Below are 20,406 nucleotides of genomic sequence, written 5' to 3'. Positions count from 1 at the left end.
AGCGTGCCTCGTGTCACCTGGGTTTGAGTTTATCTGCTCCTTTCTCCTCTCCCCTTCGCATTATCAGACGCTGCAGGGGAATTCTAGGTTACATGATACAAAGACATCTACACAGCTATGCAAACTTCTGTCCCCCAGCCTCTTTTGGTAAGTGACCTGTACATGGTGCTCTTCCATCATAGCATGGTTTGGGTTGGAAGGGACCTTAAAGATCATCTAGTTCCCACCTCTGTGCCGTGAGCAGGGACACCTCCCACTAGACCAGGAACAACTTACTACAGAGGATATATTTGCACAGCAAGATTACTGATATGACCAAATTTAAGTACAGAAAGTCAGAACTCTTTCGATGCTCTGTTGTGAACAATTAGATCATCCACCTCATGTACAATCTTCTTTCCTACCCAGCACAACATGACTGTTTAACATTGTTTTGGGCTGACAACTGGACTGCTGGCAAACACAGTCTGGTACTTAAGCAACCATTTCCAGGTTTCTGTTTTTCCTAAAAGTGAACTTCATCCCAAATATTTTCCTTAGTCCCTGGAGCTGGAATTTGCACTTGCCTGGATTGAATTCTACTGTACTTCCAAAGAGAAATGAAGGATTAAGATGTGGCTAAAACAATCTGTCACTTACCTTCCCACTGCCAGGTTGCCAGCCAAGTCTGCATATCGATTTAGCATTTATCACATCATTACATTTCTGCAGCAGTAGCCAATTTGTCACGCATATCTGAAAACAAAATATTCAAAAATGAGTTCTCTAGTTTCGTGAAAATCTACTGTATTTTAAAAATTCCTAAGGAAGTGTAGAAAAAGCTAAAAGGAAACAAGATATAACATTTCTGGAACCAAAATAATCTCTTTCATCTGAATACAATGGTACCTACCCCCTTAAAAAAAATGGGAAAAAAAAAAACACTGCAAAATACTCTGCCAATGTAGACCTGAAAATATTTTAAACTACAATGCAACAACTTGTCAGAGAAATCAGACCAGAGAACAAGTGTTTTTAATGAAGTACAGAACACGAGCTCACATATATTTTGGTTATAAAGAGAGATATCTAGCCAAATGGCATTTGTCAAATCCAGATTGACTGTAGGAAGGTGACACACATCAGCCTGAATCTCACCATACCAATACAGACATGAATGAATTGCCACATTCTCATATTACAGCACAGATGATATACATTACTGCCACAGTCCCAGGACACAGCCTAATTGCCCCAAAAGGCACCCACTGTCAGTCCGGAACACTAGATTTCACATTAGTAGTATGGTTTTGTTTTAAAAAGTAGCAATTACAAGTGTGAAGTACATACCTGAGTGTATTTATAGGAGTAATTCCACATGGATTCTTATTCCAGTCAACAATGGCATTTACCAAAAATAATCCCACATACATGCAGAACTGCTTTTTTAACAGCATTCACCTGAAACCCTCTTCTCAAGTTCCTTAGAGTGCAAGGCCAGCAGAGAGAATTATTTGCACAAATATTGCCAAGCTGAGCCCATTGATTGTATTTCTAATAAATGATGTTCTTCAAACTGTGATTTACATCCCCCTTGTGAGTAATTGTTGTGAAGCGGGTTATTTGTTGTAGTTGTTTGGTTGTGTTCGTTTTTTTTTTAAACAAAGTAGAATAGCAAGCCCCTTATCTTTTAAAAAGCCTTTTACTCATTATAACGTGGTCCCATCTCTACAAATAAAAAAGGTTGACATGCACTAAGTCAAACTTTGATTCCTTGGAAAATTCCTTGGAAAACCAAGTATGTGCGCCACAGACAGAGAGCAAGAGAGATGAAAGCAATACTGTGCACAAGGATCCCTATCAAAGGAAAATGGGCATCACTTCACCAATCTTGGCATGTGAAAACCAAACCAATAACAAATCAAAGTAACCACGTTCATATCATCAAGACTAACTACCCAGAAGGTTTATAAAAGAAGATGCTGTGTAGCATCTCTGAACATCATTTCACCCTCACTGGTTAGTCTCCAATCCTGAAAATTACTCAGTATTTCATAGGGAGCACAGGAAAAATCAATAAAAACAAAATATATATAGATAACTGTTTATTAGCATAAAAATTTCTTCCTTAACCCTGAAAGCAACTAGCTGAAATTCTGAAACCACGGTAGCCCTCCCCGTGGCAGGGGGTTGGAACTGGATGATCTTTAAGGTCCCTTCCAACCCAAATCATTCTATGATTCTATGAACCAAGGAATCCGATGGTAATTGCTACTTTCACAGGAAGGGTTATTTTCAAATGCACCGAGGACAAAATACACAATTTTGACCAATGAAGAAACATGAACAAAGGAAATCAGGGATACCGCAGGCAGGAATAACAGCCCACAGCTACCCTGGCAGTATTTCACACTCAGGCTTGGAATTCTCCCAGAAATAGATAAAAAGTATTCTATAAAGTACAGTCAAACTTCTTCCTAAAAAAATGAATTCTCCATTCACTCTCTCTTCTTTCAGGACTTCCAACGCATAGCTACCCTTTTATTTGCATATTAATTTTATACATAAACATTTTTTTGCAAATACTACCAACAGTTACTGATGACATATCAAAGAAACATTTATTCCAGCAGGATTATTTTAGTCTAGTTCTTTTTGTTGTCTGTGAAATCCCTGCTTTCTTAACTAAACAGCTAAAGCAACACTAAAGCTAAAACAACTAACTTGAAAGGCAGGCCTCTTACCTGATCTGCGATTTTCCATACTCTGACAGTGCCATCGCAGCTTGCTGATGCCTGTGAAAGAGTTTTGTAAATGAATTAAAGACAATGAGAAATTAACGCTACAATATAATAAAAACTATAACCAATGCTACAGACATATCATACAGAAGTAGTTTAAAAAAGGAAGTCTCCCAGTTTAAACCATTTTAGGACTTAAAGCTTTCTAATACTGTCAAATCATCTTGATAATAGCACTTGACTCCAAGTTACTGTAATTACAAAAAAGGCTCAAAACTAATATTAAATTATTTTAGTGAACTACCTTTTCACCTCTAAAATCAGATTGGCATTAGATTCCAGAAGAACATAGATGGTAATTGAGTGGGAAAGCAAAGACTGAGCTCTCCTGGGAGGCAACAAATTCTCACACATTCCATCATCAGTAGTCAGCTGAAATTAAGTAGTCTTATGTGCCCACTCACTGTTGTTTTACTCCAAAAATAACTCCCCCCCCACGGAGAAGGAAAATCAAAGAAGAAAGTAAACAAGTTTTTGTTTTGTTTTTTTACCAGATAAACATCCCTGGGGTCAAAAGACAGGCTTAAAACAGGAGCGTCGTGTCCTCGGAACGTCTTCTGCTTGCTGCTGTCAGTCACCTCCACAACTTTGACCATAAAGTCACTGTAGATCACAACGGCACAGTCATAAGATTATTAACGTTGGTATCAACGGTGACAGAGTATTTGTTTACAGCAATAAAAATTAAATTGGACACTAACTATCTTTTGGGGAAGTTGTAACTCTTGACACTATGATCTAAGGGAAAATGAGAATCTCAAGGCTTACTACAAGAGGAGCAAGGTCAGATCGTCAGATCATTTTTGTACAAATCAAAATTCATAATATATGGTTGCTCTCTGAAGAGGATATTATGTACACACAGACCACATAATTGGTGTTAAACACATTAAATATAATATTCAATGAGACTAAGTGCTTAAGACCTGTGCTTAGATCCTGTTAAGTCAGCTCTCTGGTATCTATCTGGTAAATGGGACCTATACTCATCATCATCATTCTCTTGGTCAAAAAAGATAGCACAAATATTTTATTTTTTAAAGTTTTTACCAAGATTATTAAGACCATTTATTGTATCAGATATAATAATTGCCTTTTTTTTCCTTTTTCAACTTCACTCCCCTTTCCAAAATTACAGACATTGCTGCAGTTTAATTCAAAAAGTCAATGCTAATAACTTCTAAGCCAAAGCCAAAGAGCTCCCGTGACAATCTTTCAGCACTACTCCCTGTCATACTTCACTGCAACACTTTCAAGAGGAATTTTGGACTCTGTAGGGTTAGTCATTACCTTACCTACACACAGAATTGCAACCTCTGTTTTGACAAATATCTAAATGCTAGCCAAACAGTCATAAAAAGAAGTCTATAAACTCTATTGGGAGACAACTGAAGTGATGTCAGCTCTCTTAAATTAGGCAAAGCAACTTTAAAGAAAATGCAGGCAATAAGATAGTCTTTGCTTATTTAAGAAGCCACGGAACTATTTTTCAAACAGTTTAAGTGAATTTTGGCAGCCACCTCGACATTAAACTTATACAAATCTAAGTGTACAGACTTCATGTAATAATGAAGCAATCTGTGACAAGTAAAGGCTGCATTCTTAGCTGCATTCCCTCGTATCACAGATGTCACCTCCTTCAATGTGTTGCAGAAGACCTCATCGAGGGGTGACCTCGGTTTCACACGCTCTTTTTCCTAACGTGAGGACCCTGGTCAGGCTGCAGAAGAACTGGCTTTCTGTAACAGTTTTTAGAAACAGAAAGAGCGTGTTGTCTGCTTAATCTCTCTAATCAAACTCAGACCCTGGGGCAGAGCTGTTCCCTCTGAAACGAGCACTGGCAAAGAGCCCAAATTCACGACCTCCGTCGGATTTAGAGATTAGAACAGTTACTGTCCCCAGCTGTCCAGTCGCCCAGTTTTGGTGGAGCTGGCGCGCCTGCTCTGCAGCTGCCAGAATTTACAATCCAGCATATTGATCCAAATTGCTTTCTAGTTCAATTCATGCTCAGAAGAGGCAGGCAGCAGATGTAATGTTCTGCCATCTCTGCCGTAGGAATGCAGTACAAGTTCCAGTAGAGAAGCAGGCAGGCAGTCTGGGTTAGCTAGAGTACCTAAAGAGCTCACCAAATCCAATTAAGAACCACCTGAGCCGTAAATAAATGAACAAGAATGTTGCCTGCTTGCTATTTTGCCATCTCTGTTAAAGGACTGGCATATATTACATAATTTCTCAGGGCAGCATGTTTGCTTTTAACTAAACTATGCATTTAATCCCCCTCAGGGGAGTCTTGCAACTGTCGTTTGTTACCATTTGGCAGAAGGGTGATGATACTGATGCCAGAGAATGACTCAAAGCTCTCGTGCAAATCAGAACCCAGCTAACTTTTGCATGTGCATATACATCTGCAGCACCATGATCCCAAAGAGTCAAGACATTGTCCTAAGCACACATTAACAAAATCCTTGATGCTGCAATGAGATCCATATGGGCGAACACTTACGATTATGCATTATAAGACTGAGAACCGAAAACACTCAAGGCTCCTGAAGAGAAAGAATGATTTCACAACACCACATTTCCACTTAAAACTATTTGGTGGATCAAATATCTCTCAGAGAATTTTTTCCTAACAGTCCTTTTCATTCCCTTCCCCGCCACCACTGTTCCTGGAAGGCATTCTGCATTACTTTACACCCCTCAGCGGTATGCGGATTAATAATCTCATTGGCACAATCGCCATGTGAGGAAGTTGCTGGACCTTGAATGACAGCAATGTTCTTCCTTATCAAGCACAGATTACCTAGATCCAGCAGCAATTTTGGTACCGTCACTGTTAAAGACGACGTGGTTTGCATTCATGGTGAAACGAGTGAGGATGCCATCAGGAGCTCCTTCAGGAAATGTATGTATCTGAACAGTATTGTTTGATACTGCTGTGACCAGTCTCCCATTCTTAAAAACAAACAAACAAAAAAACATTTGTTAGTGAAACCATATTTATGCCCAAGGAGCCAGAAATGCCCTGTGTTCCCAATATTTGGGCAGATTATATTTAGTAGCTCCAAAAGACATCAAGAGTAGCAGAGAAATAATCTAACTTGTATTTCTTCCACGCAAAAATAGAGAGAAACACAGTAACTTTAATACTTTGTCACTTAAACCAAACTATTAAAGGCTAATAAAATTATTCTTTGTTTCAATACACTAGAATCTGCTAGATTTAATATCAAACCTCCAGTTGTTTTGCTAGACTTAAAATGCACGATGTTAACTACATGGTAATTTACTCCATCAAGACATTCCCCACCTGTATATTTACTAAAATAACGAATTCTCAGAGAAGTCACTAATGAATTTCAAAGAACTGTCTGACCTTCTTCAGGTAGACAGAAAAAGGAAATCTTTTTATTTAGGCAAGAGCGCTCTTAGAACAGGAGGAATCTTGCATTCTGTTTAGATTAATATGCTACATCATCAGGAGAGGGCATCCTTGGACCGAACTTGCCAGTTAAATGCTGCTAGGGAAAGATGAGAAGTTCACGAACTACAGCTTCGTCCTTTGCAGAAACAGAAGGCAGATGTCGTCTAAAAATGATTCCAGATTAAAGTGATTCCAAAACAAAAGAAAATTATCCTATGCTTAGAACTCCAGTATATCTTCTTAAAGTGACAATACTATTCCTCACTTGGATGCAGTAATAAACTTTTGAAATATATAGAGAAATGCTCTATTTCATTTTTTTTTTAAAAAGAAAAGCAGTGTAAATTTACCGTAAAAATCACAAAGAAAAAGAAAGCAGCAGCCAATAGTAAATAACCTGTGAAAGATATCAGATTTATTACTTATTACAAACCAGTGCCCCATAAAAGTGTCTTTAATAAAGCATGTTTTTTGAAATAAAACCTCCTGAAGCTTCAGAAAGAATTCATAATCTCATCGTTTAAAAATAAATCCCTCAAAACTATAATTCCTTTCCAATAAACTAAGAGCACAGGACTGTTCCTACTGCTGTCCAAAAATTAAAAACAAGAGGGCACTTCTTCACCGTGAGGGTGACAGAGCACTGGGACAGGTTGCCCAGAGAGGTTGTGGAGTCTCCTGCTCTGGAGATATTCAAAACCTGCCTGGATGCCATCCTGCACAACGTGCTCTAGGTGATCCTGCTGGGTAGGTGGGTTGGACCAGATGATCTTCAGAGGTTCCTTCCAACCTCGGCCATTCTGTAATTTCTCCCTCCAATATTAATTAATAATTTTTACAGTTGCTGGCACTGATTTGCTACGAGAACTCACTCAAATCACCTCATTTGGTGTGTGAAAAGATAAGTAACGTGATGATGATCAACAGCAAAACACTAAAAAGCAATGACAAAAACAGATGTTGCAGGTATTGAGCAAGATACATAAGTTATGTCAAAAGGAATATAAGAAACAGAAGAAAGATTTTATTTGAGGCAGTTGTTTTGAATATGGTTTCAAATGTTTAGTTTTAAAGTAATACATCTGTATGAATTCTCATCTCTTTCACCATTTATATTCCCCTCCAAAAATCACAAATAGTTGAAAAACAATTTTTAAAATATCCTTTATGACTGCAAAGTTAACTCTACCATATCTAAAGAAGAGATGTAAACTTCTGGAATTCCTCTCTTCTTCTACTATTGCCATAAAGACAACATTTTGGACCTTCTATTATTAATGTAATATAAGAATAGTAGCACACAGAAGAATTGCTGTGAGAATTCTCAAGCTAAATACATAAATATGAATAGTAAAAAAAAAAGATCTGTTTTCTATTATACAAATTGATATAGGTAGATTATTTGTCTTCTTACTTACAAATAATCCCTATTTCAAGATATACCACAAGGACCTGCCTTAACATTAAAATAAACAGAGCAGGTTGTACTACAAATGCCAGAACAAGTCAGTCAGGTGACAGAGATACTTCTAATCAGCATTCTCAGAAATTATTACTAATTACTGTTAAACAAGAATCTTGTTCTCCTCTGACTTGGGGTGGGGAGTAAGGGAGAAACAAGACGTCAGAAGCATATTTTGGCCTACAAGCAATTTTGAGAGCTAAATATCAACTAATTATTTAAAAAAAAAAAAGTATTACCAAAGCATTACCAGGCACTGACTCCACGAAAGTAATTTTTGATTAATATAGATTCTAATTCCTTGGGCATTAAAACAAGTCCACTCAAAACAACCTCCTGGCTTACCTATTTTCACATAACCTTCCTCCCCCAGTTAACACCATTTCAGAGCCTCTGAGACTGGGAGGGCAAGAGTAGGAATGAGTTGCAGGTACAGGCTGTCAGTAAAATATTCATTCCCTCATCACTGAAGCTGTCACTGAAAAACACTTTTCCTAACACTTGATGACTACATATTATGCTGGGAAACTTTTTGCAACTAACATTGTGCAAAACCACTGAAACAGTCTACAAAGTTCACTGCATAATTAGTTTAATCTGCTGGGTTTGTTTTTCAAAAAGGAGATCAAAGTCAGAAATAAGTATAACTGACTGTGAAGTGAGAGGAGTAAGAAAAACTAGTATTATGGAATTTTAGTATAAGGAATAATTCCTCTACAAGCCTCTACAATGGGATAAAGTGAGTTGCCAGGAGTACTCATTTATATAAAATACTTAGTTAAAATATTCTATAGACACATTCAGTGAAGTTTTCTGTTTGTCTAAAAGGTATTTTTTCAACACTGCTTTAACATTTTCACTTAGACACAAAGGTAGAATGTGGACACAGGCTCAAATTTAAACAAAATTTCATTAAACACCATTCAACGTTGTTTTCCATATATTGACACAAAGGCAAGGATCTATTTAACCTCCATCAGACTGAAATGTGCTACGCACAATATTATTCCTGCCTTTTTCTGTGTATTATCTCAATATATGTACAATGTTACATATATGACCAGTATCTTAACAATCTCAACAGTCACGTTATGTATCAACATCAGCATGACAGAACTTAACTCGAGTTCTCTTAACTACGATACCTTTAGAGCACATGAATAGGCCTTCTCTCCAACGTTAATGGACTTCGGATCATCATCATCCAGGTTCTCCCAAATCCTAACATCTCCATCACTGCCACAAGTTACAATGCAGCTGTTCAAAGACAAGGATTTGTTAACATTCAAGTACAGAAAGGACAGCCACTCTGGCTTTCAATCCCAAAATGAAAATGTTACTGAAGTGTTTGGTTTTTTAAACTGAAACACAATGCATATTACGTTATTCACTGAATGCCATGTTTAATGAACATAGAAAAAAAATGCAGGACCATAACAGAGTACCTGAGTCTCTGATAACTGACGGGTTAGGCCTGGCACCCATTGAACTCGTCCTTTCATATTTTAAGTCAATCCTTTTTTTCCAGGATCTAGATGATTTTTTTTTTTCAGAGGACTTAATTAGTACCGATTTCACTTTGGGCTGGGCATTTAATTGCTTCTTAAGCCTTGAAAATTTACCTTACAGCTAATTACAAAGCTGAGGCCAAAGCAAGGGTGCTAACACACACCCTTGACTGAAGTTAACCAAGCTTAACATGTTCCAGGCCTACAGAGTTCTTAAAAATAGTTAACATAGGATTCAATTGTCAAGTCTGTTAGAGTTAGCTTTCACAATTTTAAGGCAATAAACAATAACCTGAAGTACAAAGCAAATATGTAAAAGTTTGCATAGGATTTTTAATTAAATACTTTGTGAATCTATAATCAAGCTTTGCATTCTTTCTTTTCCCCAGATGCAGTCCCCAAAAAAATCTAAAGTATTACAAGTCAGTAGAGAAACTGTGATGTTGCTCTTCTGGCGCTGTTCTATAAGGTCGGTACTTTGCAAGCAACACTGTGTTGATATTGAAAATATTGACATTGGAGGGCCCAGCAATACTGGACCAGTGGTCTGCAGCAGAGATGTCTGTTTTATTTTGTTATGATGTTTTGTGTTTTGTTTTGTTTTTTTTTTTAAATATACCTGCATTTTGATGAAAGATATTTAAATCTTAACTCTATGCAAACAAGACTTTTTGTGGTGGGGGGGGGGGGGGGGGGGGTTGGTATCAGACTAACTCTACAGTCCTCTTTGTAGCAAGCCTAGTGACCTAAAGAAAGGGATAAGATAATGCGCATTTAAACCGTTATCAATATGTAAGATTTAGACTGTAAATTCATTTGAGATTTCATTCAGGCTTACCTTTTATTTTTATTCAAAAAAATGGGTAACGGCAAAAATTCAGTTTTTATTTATGCACGCAAGAACTAGTGTAAGTAGAACAAGAAAGAATAGCAAGCCAGTATTGGATTTCTTCTGCTATAGTTTTAATTTCTTATTGTATATATAAACATATTTTCTCCAACATACACGTGTATATATATAATGTAAAATATATATATATATACACACAAGTCTTATATGCAACTTATGTCTATTGCTTCAAAATTCAGGGCATCAAAAGATGTGTCTTAGAGTCAATTCTCAACAAAGGCAAATAAGGGGTTTGCCAGACCATGCCAGGCCATAAATCCATCTGTCCAGTATCATAACCACCAGCAGCTGGTACAGATACTCCTGAGGAAACAGCAGACAGAAACAAGATAATTCACCCCCCGGATTAGATTTTATCCTGCTCTCCAGGAGTTAGGTTAGTTACCTCCCAGTGTCATCGAAGCAAACATCCGTGTGGCCCTCCGTGTGGCCATAGCGCATGGGCTTTTGGGCAGAAGGCATCTTTGCTCTCACCTGAGGACAAAAAAGAGAAATAAAATAATTAAAATTAAAAATTGAGAAGCTGAAAGAGCACTAGATGCCAGGGCAAGGTTAGAGGTGATGGCACCCCCCCCCAACAGGGGCTGGAACCACGCAGAGCCCTGCCACCAACCTCCCAGACGGCCTAAGCGGATCAGCCCCCACTGCTCCTAAACAACCCCAGATCCGAAGGTTTCGGTCAAAAACGAGCCACGGAAGAAAAAGGGCGGGGGGTGGAATTAAACGAGGGGGACCGGAGGGAGCGGGTACGCGGGGCCTGAAGTCAGAAATCCCGGCGAGAAGGGGCCGCGGGGAGCCCCCTCGGGGTGAGGGGAAGGCGAGGGGAAGGCGAGGGGAAGGCTGGGGGCCGCGTTCCCCCCTTGTCCCCCACCGCCTCCCCGCTCACCACAGCGGGTCCCGGCCGCCCTGTTGGAGCCTTCCCGCGCTGGGCTCTCGGTGCCCGCCCCGGGGGCCGGCCCGGAGCCCGTCAGGCCCGGGGCGGAGCTGGGCGCAGCGGGGGCCGGCCCGGCCCGGCCGCCACACGCAGGATGGCGGCGGCGGCGGGCGAGGCTGGGGCCGCTCGGAGGAGGCGGCTGCGGGGCTCCGGCGGGTGAAGGACCCGGAACGGAGCCGGCTGAGGGGCGAGCACCGGGCAGGGCAGGGCCGGTGGCCGCAGGTGAGAGCCGTGCGGGGCGGGCAGGGCCCTGCTGCTGCCAGCGGGGACGCGGCGAGGTCGGGCGTGAGGGAACCGGCACCAGCGGCCTTCCTCCTCCTCCTCTCCTCCTCCTCCTCTCCTCCTCCTCCTCTCCTCCTGCTCATCTCCTCCTCATCCACCTCCTCCTCCTTCTTTTCCTTCTCCTCAGACCCCCCAGGCCTTCGCTTGAGCAGCCCCGGTGGCCTCATCCTGCCTCACCCAGCTGCCTCCCACCCCTAAAAAAGGACATTTTGGCCCCAAAACGAAGCCCGGCTGGCTGAGGTGGGGTGGCAGTAAGCCGAACGCGGGGTGGTGGAAGCGTGACCCTCCTGCCATCGAAAACCGGCTTTATCCTTTCCAGCGCGCCGATAATTCAGTTTTTCAGAGGGAAATCGGTGTGCCGGGTACCCGGCTCTTCTCCATCCAAGCCGTGTGTGTGTCCATAATAAATCCTTCAGGAGCCGTAGGAATCCACCAAGCCCTCCGTCAAGGCAAAGTCTGCGAGAGCGAAATGTCAGCGGGTGCTCCCTGCGGGGAGCTCACCCCACGAAGGCTGCAGGACCAAACCCGCCTGGAGATCCTCCCCGGATTTAGGGAATTATTCCCTATCGACAGCTGCCGTGACGCTTGTGCCAAATGCAGTTGCGGTGAAGTAGGTAGCGAGGCATGTCATTAAGCTTTTCGAGGCTGGAAACTAGAAACCAGGCATCCTTTTTTTTTATTATTTCTTAAAGGACAAAACATTACAGCTCGGCATACCCGAAGTAAGAAAAAAAAAAAGGGTTCTCTATTTTTCCTTAATGCACCTTTAATGTTCTGGCCCAATTTATTCCAGCTTCTAAGAAAATTTGCTTCCAGGCAAAAACCTTTTATCCTCAGTTTTACTCTGGAGCGGATCTATCAGTGGTCAGGGTGAGCAGAGTGATTTATTTATGTTGGAAATGTGCTCGGGCTCTTTATACCACTCACATTGTTGGTACTTTCATGAATGAGTAAGACAGTAGGCAGGCTTTTTTTTTTTTTTTTTTTTTTTTTATGAATATGCCCAGATTTCATTATTATTAAACCTTGTGGAAGCTGTGTGGAGACATGTTTTCCATGGGTGTATCCTGACATATTTCGGTAAATCGTGATTTCTGGTGAGGATAATGTGTTCTAGCACAGTGATTCGAGCTGAACCGCTTATCAGATGAGTGGGAAGAGCGAGCTATTCTTACAGCAGCCTTCCTGCAAGCTTCTGGGGCTGAGACAAATGCACGCCAACTGTATTATTATGTTGTTAATTATTTATTTTAGTTGGCAGAAAGTCTCATGCAAACTGCACCTGGAATATCTTACAATATAAAAGCTGTTACAAGTCCAAGCGTAGCGTAACGACTGAATGCATCCTCCGGAGGTGCTACCAAGGGAGCGCAGGCACCGTTGCTCGGTCCCGTTGGAAGTGGCAAGGCGTCGAGTGCAAGGTTATTCTTTAAATCCGGTCGGAAACTAAAGCTTCAGCTTTGTGAAGAGGTGCAGCCGGTTGAGAGCGCAGCAGCAGGGCGGGAGCCGGGAGCTGCTGGGCTCACCTCCCGGGTTTCTGGGTGGAGCGCGAAGTGTCGGTCACGGGCCATAAAGCTGTTACTGATTTAGTGCTCGAGAGGCGGCTGCGCTCCGCCGAGCGCTCTGCGCGCCGCTCCTGCCGCCTGCAAGCAAGGCGCCGCTACAGCGGGAGGCACGGGAGGTCCTTGGCACCTGCCCCCAAACCTCTTCCACATCCTGGAAGAGAATAAGAGAGCTCCAATTTTGGGTTAAACTGGGCATCGCTGCCTGCCCCTCTCCTCCTGGAGCTCTGGGAACGTGCAAACCCTGTAAGAATCAAGTGTATTTCCAGGTGAGTACTGCAGAGTGTCGTTTTTATCTTTTCAGATTATCATTTTTAAGCTAAGACAGGGGAATGGAGCCTCAGCGTTATCCTTAACAGGTCGGGCTTTTTTCCAAAATAAGTCAATAACAGCCCGGCTTCAGTGGAAGGTCAGGTTTTAAAATGGGATCTTGTAGCCAAAATCTAATTGGGCGAAAGTAATGAAAACAGCATGTGACCGGTGAGAATTTTTTTTAATGACTTCTACGTAAGTTGAAAGGAAAAAGGACGGGTACTCCAATTTATTACAACTTAATTCTTCCCTCTTGGGATTTTATCAGGTCTAGAAAAGTATCAACTGCTGTAACAATACCAAAATTGATTTAATTTTCTGTGCGTGAATCTCCTCTTGTTAAACAAGAGGCATGCTGCGGTGGCACTTTGGCTTTTGTGTGCTTGAACAGAAGACTTCAGGAGTGCTTCCCTCGTTAGGAGGGCCGTGCGGCAGGTTGCCCCCAGAGCTGGTGGGACCGCCACCCTTGGAGGCTTGCAGGACGTGGAAGGCTTCCAGCGGGAGGCTGGGCTGGCGGCCCTGGGCGTCCATTTCACCCAGCGCCTGGGGGCATTATGCTATTCTGTTTCTTCTTTATACAGAAACCGAAGCAGCTTGACAGAAAGGACCTGGGGGCTCTGTGCTAGAGGCTGAGGACAAAAATATCCAGTTAAAGCAATTCAGTATTTATGGGGGGGGGGGGGGGGTGAAGTCTGTCGACACTCGTGGTTCTGATTCTGCTCTTGGCGTTACTGGGTGTTTTGCAGCTGATTTAGATAGACATATGGTGGGTCTCATCACAGTTGTTGATGGCATTTTACCTCAGGCTAGGAGGTAATATTTTTATTGCCTCAGAATAGCTGCTAGGTACTGCTTATAGCGCAGGCTTGAAGTTTGAGCGTCCAGGCATGGGCGCTGGAAGGAAAAAGCGTCGGGTGCGGGCGGCTGCCCCATCCCCCTCCGAAGCCCGCTGCGGACGGAGCAAAGAGGCATTTCGTGCTCAGGAGCTGTGCCCGTGGTGAAAACAACAACAGAAACCACCCCGCTCCCTGCCTGTCCTCGGGGACTGTAAGCCGTGGCAGTGCTGGATAACCTTGAACTGCAAGCCGGATCCTGTGGCCTGATGTGAACTCTGTTTATCCCCGCACGCTGCTTTTCGCTCTGCCATTTGTTTAGAGTTTCGAGCGTAAGGTTTTGGTCAAATCCGTCTGCTTCTGAGGCGCCTGAGGTGTCCCCGCTTAGAAGAAAGCTTTTGTAGGCAGAGGACTAATCGTATCTGTGTCGTTGCCTACCAGCGCCTGTCTCTTCACTTCTTTGCAGGAGGAAAGATCTCAGAACTGACGTACGTAAGCTGCGCCGTGCACGACTTCTCCATTTAGCGCTGCCTGTAGGGAAAAGTACACTCTCTGTTCCCTGGGTTTTATTCTCCCTTTCCTCTCCTGCTCTTTGAGTTGTGTTCAGCCATTAATGGGTGTAGGGGACGTCGTATTTTCCTTGCGGGTTTGCAGCACAAGGAAAGGTTGGTTTGGGTAGATAGTGTGCAGTGGTGATATAGCCCCGAATTCCTCGCTGACCTTTGTGTCTTTCCACCCAAATTATTTTTGGTCCCCGTGCTACAGGCTCTGGATCACGGACTGGGCAAAGTCTGAAGGCATGACCCCTCGCTGGAGCACAGGACGCTGGGATTTGGGCACCCGCCTTCCTTGTGGGTGGTGGGTGCTTCGGGGTGCAGCTTGCAGCAGAGCTGGGAACCGCAGCTTTGCCTCCTTTGCGTTACACACTGATCACTTCCCTCTTCCTTCACAATTTCAGGTTGGAACCTGCCTTTAGTAGGACGACATCCCCTTTTCTTCGTGTGCTCCGCGCTCTTTCCACGGGCGTAGCGCCGCGCCGGACGAGCAATTACTCCCGTGACGTGGCAGGATTGGCGCCTCGCTCCCAGCAGCCTCCAAAGCCCCGGGAACAGCTCTCTGTGCCGCTGGCTAATGGGGCATGCCTTGTAACATCATGTGCTACCGCGCCGCTTGGAGTCTCAGGGTTCAGATGCCGCTAACGATACGCGATGGAAGAAAGGCGGGGAGGGGAACGCGGCTTTACAGCTAAACACAACAGCAGCCCGGATAGAAGTGACACCAAGCACTGAAATTCTTTCAGTTGCAAGGCCGTGCTGTCACGCTGGGGGATATCGGGCCCTCTCAGCGCTTTGGGGGTTTGTACGTTTTGCAGTTTTTAATTAAAAGCCTGCATTCTGCCTATTCTTACTCCTTATAAGGGCTGGATGTGCAGAATGAGATAATTGAAGGTTTCAAAAGCAATTACAAACTGTCATACCCTAATTTTTAAGTGCTTGACTTTGCACCCTAAATGCTATCTCTCCTTCCAATTAAAAATCCCGTATACACAGCTAATGTAACTTACCACAGGCTGAAGGTAGAATTTTGTTTTCGGCAGTTGTTTCAGATTATCACCAGGGTGAATGAGATGGGGGTTGTTGGGGTTTTTTGGTTTTTTAATCATTGTGGAGAAAATTCACCGCCCCAGAAGCAATTATAAGCTTCTGGATGAAAAAAATGCGAATGTTTCGAGAGCAGTCACTGAACCCTGGTCTAAATAAAAGAGGTTTGGGTCTCCTAGGTAAATGCTGCCTTTCTCCTATCAGTATTGCATCTGCAGGGTTTTCACTGAAAGGTTGTGTGCAGAATCTTGGGAGAAGAAAGCAATCTTTAATATTTGATGGTTTGTAATTGCTGAAGTATGGACCCCGTTCCCTGACTCCACTTGGTTCCAGTGAGGTGTTGCTCATCTACATGGCTCTAACGCTAGTTTTTTCTACACATTTGCAATGTTTTGCCTCTCTTAACCCTCATTCCACATTTTTGCATCTCTTTTCTTTTCGCCACCTTTCGCTCCCTTTCCCTTCTCCCCTCAGGTTTGTGGCTTGTAAATGATGAATGCAACGTCAAAAATTCCTTGGTGAAAGTTACATCTGGGATGCATTTGGTCCACATATCGCATGTAAGCCCCTGGCACGGCAGGCTTAGTCTTTTACTGAAAGCAGAGGCTAGACCTCAGCCTGCTCGGCCCCTCGGGGACTGCAGGGAGATTGTGTCATGCTGGCTAATCCTGATGATGAGAATGGATTGAACGGAGAGAGGAAGTGGATGCCCTTTGCTTTTCCTGCTCGGTGTTTACCATGTCAATTAGTTCAAAAACAAAAACACCAGCACAAAACAGTGGAAGGCAGGAGCTGTGTCTAGTTTTGGTGCAAAAAGTGTGGTGGTACGTGATGGAAAAAGCATTTCTGCCATGCCCTGGGAGAGCGTAGCACGCAGAGCATATTGCTCTCTGTGTACCTTGAAAAAAATCCCTGCTCTACTTTCAACCGAGTAATCAAAAGAAGAATTTTTTATTTTTTTTTTTCAAAGCGCAACATTCAAAAGGAAATCTCTTATCTGTTTGAGAATTCAATACGCTTTTGGAAACAAAAGAGAATTAAATCAGCTACCGTAGGTCTCAGAGCAGCGCTGATTTTAATAATGTAAACTTTCTTCTCTAATGAGTAATAAGCAGTTCCATCTTTCATGGCCTTTTAAAATTGCTTTTAGTAAGGGACTGGATTTGTTTTAATCCTTTTCAGTATGTAAAGCCCCAGATATTTCAGTCCCTTAGGGGCTCAGTATTTTCTAGCTCCGTTTTAAAAGGCAAAGGAAAACAGCTTTCAGAGATTGACAGAATCTGTGACTGATATAGTTTTGTTTTTTTTTTAACCCAGAAAGTGACCCAAAAGTGTCAGTTAAGAATAAGATCCCTGGCATCCCACCCTGTGGATTAGCAGCAAACAGGCGTATCATCTAGGTACAGTAGCTCTTTGTACTCTGACCTACTTGTTTCTGCTCCGGCTTGTTCCTTCTTGAAAGGTTATTTGGAAGAGATGCAGAACTTGCTCAATAAACAACCAAAGCAGTGCCACCTGCCACGTGAAAGGCTTCGTTTTGAAACGGACCCTAGCAAAGGAGGATTGCCAACGCCTAAAACTTTCTGCTCTACTTCGTAGTCAGAATGGGTGCTCTAAAAACGCACCGGATGGTTTGTTCTGGAGGATACTTCTCATAGGAAAGGGTTAAGAGAGCCCTGTCTGGGATCAGGGCAGTGTTCGTGGAGTGCTCTCAAGAATTCAGCTTGATCATTATTATACGTGGCTAGCAGTTAATGGTTCCTGTTGTCGTGTGTACACTGGCGTCGGCCTTGTGTTGTGTGCATGCGAAGCTGTTAACCCCTCCGCCTTCTCTTTTTCCTCAGGTACTTTCAGAAGGTGCCGCAAAGAAGCTTCCTCGTGTGGAAAACCCTACGGGAAAAACCGTGCGTTTTCTGGAAACTCGTGGAGCAAAGCTCTCAAAATGGCAGACAATAAGGACAGTAATGTTAAAAACGCAGATGTGAGACCCAAAAGCAGCCGGAGCAGAAGCGCAGACAGAAAGGATGGTTACGTCTGGAGCGGAAAGAAGCTCTCCTGGTCCAAAAAGAGCGAGCACTGTTCTGATGCTGAAACTGTGAGTGCTGCAGGAAGATCAGGGTCTAATTTAAAGAGCCAAGAGAGGAAATACAGCTGCTCCTCTATCGAGCTGGATCTAGATCGTTCGTGTGGTCACAGGTTTTTAGGCCGGTCTCTCAAACAGAAATTGCAAGACGCCGTGGGTCAGTGCTTTCCCATAAGAAACTGTAGCAGTCGGCACGCCTCAGGACTTCAGTCGAAAAGGAAAATTCATATCAGTGAATTAATGCTAGATAAGTGTCCTTTTCCTCCGCGCTCCGAGCTTGCTTTTCGGTGGCACCTGATTAAAAGGCATACAGCCCCCGTCAGCCACAAGGCGGAAGACTGGATAATCGCTGACTTATCCCAGAATGAGGAGAAGGAGGATCACCTGCGAGACGACGAGGTAGCCAACGGGGGAGCGGACTCTCCCTCCCAGTCCTGTGACCTTACTGATGGCATTTCCTCCAGGGGGGACTCGAGGCCCGAGCTGGTGCTGGGTAAGGTGGTAAGGAGCAGTAAAGAGGAGAGCGATATGGACTCCGACGATGAAGTTATTACGCTATGCACGAGCTCTAGGAAAAGAAACAAGCCCAAATGGGAAACCGACGATGAGCTGCTGCGGATGGAAACGCCTCCGAAATACCACACGCAGATCGATTATGTCCACTGCCTGGTCCCAGACCTCCTTCAGATCAACAACAACCCCTGCTACTGGGGAGTCATGGATAAATACGCCGCCGAAGCGCTGCTGGAAGGAAAGCCGGAGGGAACGTTTCTGTTACGAGATTCTGCCCAAGAAGACTATTTGTTTTCTGTGAGCTTCAGGCGCTACAGCCGGTCCCTCCACGCGCGGATAGAGCAGTGGAATCACAACTTCAGCTTCGATGCCCACGATCCGTGTGTCTTCCACTCGCCAGACATCACGGGACTCCTAGAGCACTATAAAGATCCGAGCTCCTGTATGTTCTTTGAACCGCTTTTATCCACTCCGTTAAACAGGACCTTTCCTTTTTCTCTCCAACATATATGTAGAACAGTTATTTGCAACTGTACGACTTACGATGGCATCGATGCACTTCCTATTCCTCCGTCAGTGAAGCTGTATTTGAAGGAATATCATTACAAATCAAAAGTTAGAGTACTCAGGATTGATGTACCAGAGCAGCAAAGCTAGAAAATATTTTTATGAAAGAATGAAATTGTCTCTAAACAGATAAATTTGTGTTCAGTCTTTCCTCCTTTTAAGTTTCTTAATGTCATTTTGACTTTTTTTCCCTTCTTCTGCAGATTATTTACAACCCAAACTAGCCTCTGTCTAAGGCTTTTTTATCCAAACGTTCTTTGAGTCTTCCCAAGCCTCTTTTTAGAAATGGTATTCGTTGTGGGCTTTTGGTACTGTTCCCCAACTAGAGTTTTACGGAACTTCAGGTAGGCTTTCTGGTATTTCTATAGATGGATAGTCTTTAGATCTAAAAACCTTAAAAATCAGTTTTGAACTTGATCTGTCTTTTATATTGTAATTTACATATGTTGCTGACATGTTTGAAATAATGCACATTAACTAAAGATTGACTCACCTCTATTTTCCGCATTTCTTTTAAAGCGAGTGCTCTAGTCTGTGTGTGTGTGCGCGCGCCCATATTTAATGTAGTAAATTCATCGGTCTATTTCTAACATTACTATTCCTAGCAAAATGAAGTTTGAAAGAGCATACGGTCTTTCTATAAATACATCAGGGGACTAAACGCCAGGGAGGGGAGAAACAATTCAAGCCAAGGACGGCGCTCAGCACAGGAACAAACGTGTACAAACTGGTCGGGAAAGGATTTTGGTTGGAAAGGAGGAAGGCTCATACTCATCAGAGCAGTGGGGTTCTGGAGCAGTTTTTCATTTCTGTAACAGCAGTAAAAAGCAAACTGCTCAGAAACGGGTTTGTTTGGTGTCTGGAAGGGGTAATGATACAGTCACTTGTGATAGATGGGGCTTGGACTTGGCAGCCGTTTCTCTGTTACTGTTTCATTATGGGAAATAGCCAGTTTTCACTATAGGGGCTGCTGTTCTGAATTGATGAAGCATGGGGGGGGAGGGTGGGAAGGCAGATATTTCCTTAATCTTGTCAAATTTATGCATATTAAACTATCTGAGCCTACTTGTTTGATCCTGAGGTGACGAATAGCTTTCTCACGTTGTTAGTAGGAGGGGTTATTTAGTTGTTAAGTACAGTTGGATAAAAAAGCGTGCACATTTTTCTTGCAACCTGTAGCATTTGGCCAAATGGCCCGCTGCCAAATCCCATATACGGGAAAACCACGATAATGCTCCTAAAAGCACTACTTACGTTGCGTGGATGGTCAGATCTGCTGCTGAATTATTGGTAAGATCCCAAGGAGACTCAGGGGCTCTAGGTCCAAGCAAGGAACTAGAGCATTTTCCAGGCTGGCCTCGGGTACGTGGCTCCACGAGGAGCAACCTCTGGTTCTGGTGTCTTCGCTCGCACGTGCTCGCAGATCACCTACCTGCAGCGACAGCAGCCGTACTGTTTTCTTCCCCTTTGATCACAGGGAGCGTTTGTATCCTCTTGAAATGCCTTTGGAACAGGGACCCAAAGCAGGCGGAATTACAGATGTCTAATTTTATGCGTGCCTGCCGGAGATCTTATCAAAAATTTGCAATTACCCGGGTGCGTGAGGTTACATACGTGTGCAGGCTAAGAGCGGGA

General features: G+C 43.3%; 2 protein-coding genes across 9 annotated transcripts in view; one reads left to right on the top strand and one right to left on the bottom strand.

Annotated features, from left to right (window-relative positions):
• The window catches only part of WDHD1 (WD repeat and HMG-box DNA binding protein 1), a 32,819-nt gene extending 21,724 nt beyond the window's left edge, over positions 1–11,095 (bottom strand). Inside the window, exons 1-7 of one of the 2 annotated variants that reach the window (XM_035551201.2) lie at positions 10,971–11,095; positions 10,470–10,558; positions 8,812–8,923; positions 5,584–5,735; positions 3,272–3,383; positions 2,724–2,774; positions 640–735 (exon numbers count right to left, since the gene is read on the bottom strand). In XM_035551201.2, coding sequence (XP_035407094.1) covers positions 640–735; positions 2,724–2,774; positions 3,272–3,383; positions 5,584–5,735; positions 8,812–8,923; positions 10,470–10,546 — 600 coding nt within the window. In that variant the 5' untranslated portion in view covers positions 10,547–10,558; positions 10,971–11,095. Of the gene's footprint in view, positions 1–639; positions 736–2,723; positions 2,775–3,271; positions 3,384–5,583; positions 5,736–8,811; positions 8,924–10,469; positions 10,559–10,697 lie in introns of both variants that reach the window. The other variant, XM_035551202.2, reaches the window with a different exon arrangement.
• Positions 11,096–11,097: 2 nt separating this feature from the next.
• Positions 11,098–19,269, top strand: SOCS4 (suppressor of cytokine signaling 4). Of its 7 annotated transcripts, none has more exons than XM_035551206.2 (4): positions 11,098–11,240; positions 14,966–15,362; positions 16,926–17,008; positions 17,453–19,269. In XM_035551206.2, exon 4 carries the CDS (start codon positions 17,551–17,553, stop codon positions 18,859–18,861), a length of 1,311 nt encoding a protein of 436 aa, XP_035407099.1. In that variant the 5' UTR covers positions 11,098–11,240; positions 14,966–15,362; positions 16,926–17,008; positions 17,453–17,550; the 3' UTR covers positions 18,862–19,269. The 7 variants fall into 7 exon arrangements, with proteins under 7 accessions (XP_035407099.1, XP_035407101.1, XP_035407102.1 ...); XM_035551208.2 differs by having other exon boundaries at positions 14,966–15,366; XM_035551207.2 differs by lacking the exon at positions 11,098–11,240 and adding an exon at positions 14,479–14,495.
• The last annotated feature ends 1,137 nt before the right edge of the window (positions 19,270–20,406 follow it).

This window comes from Cygnus atratus, chromosome 5, assembly GCF_013377495.2.
Source record: "Cygnus atratus isolate AKBS03 ecotype Queensland, Australia chromosome 5, CAtr_DNAZoo_HiC_assembly, whole genome shotgun sequence".
Classification (NCBI taxonomy): Eukaryota; Metazoa; Chordata; class Aves; order Anseriformes; family Anatidae; genus Cygnus; species Cygnus atratus.
Note: the sequence above shows the minus strand (reverse complement) of the source record. Positions and strands in the feature narration are given on the sequence as shown.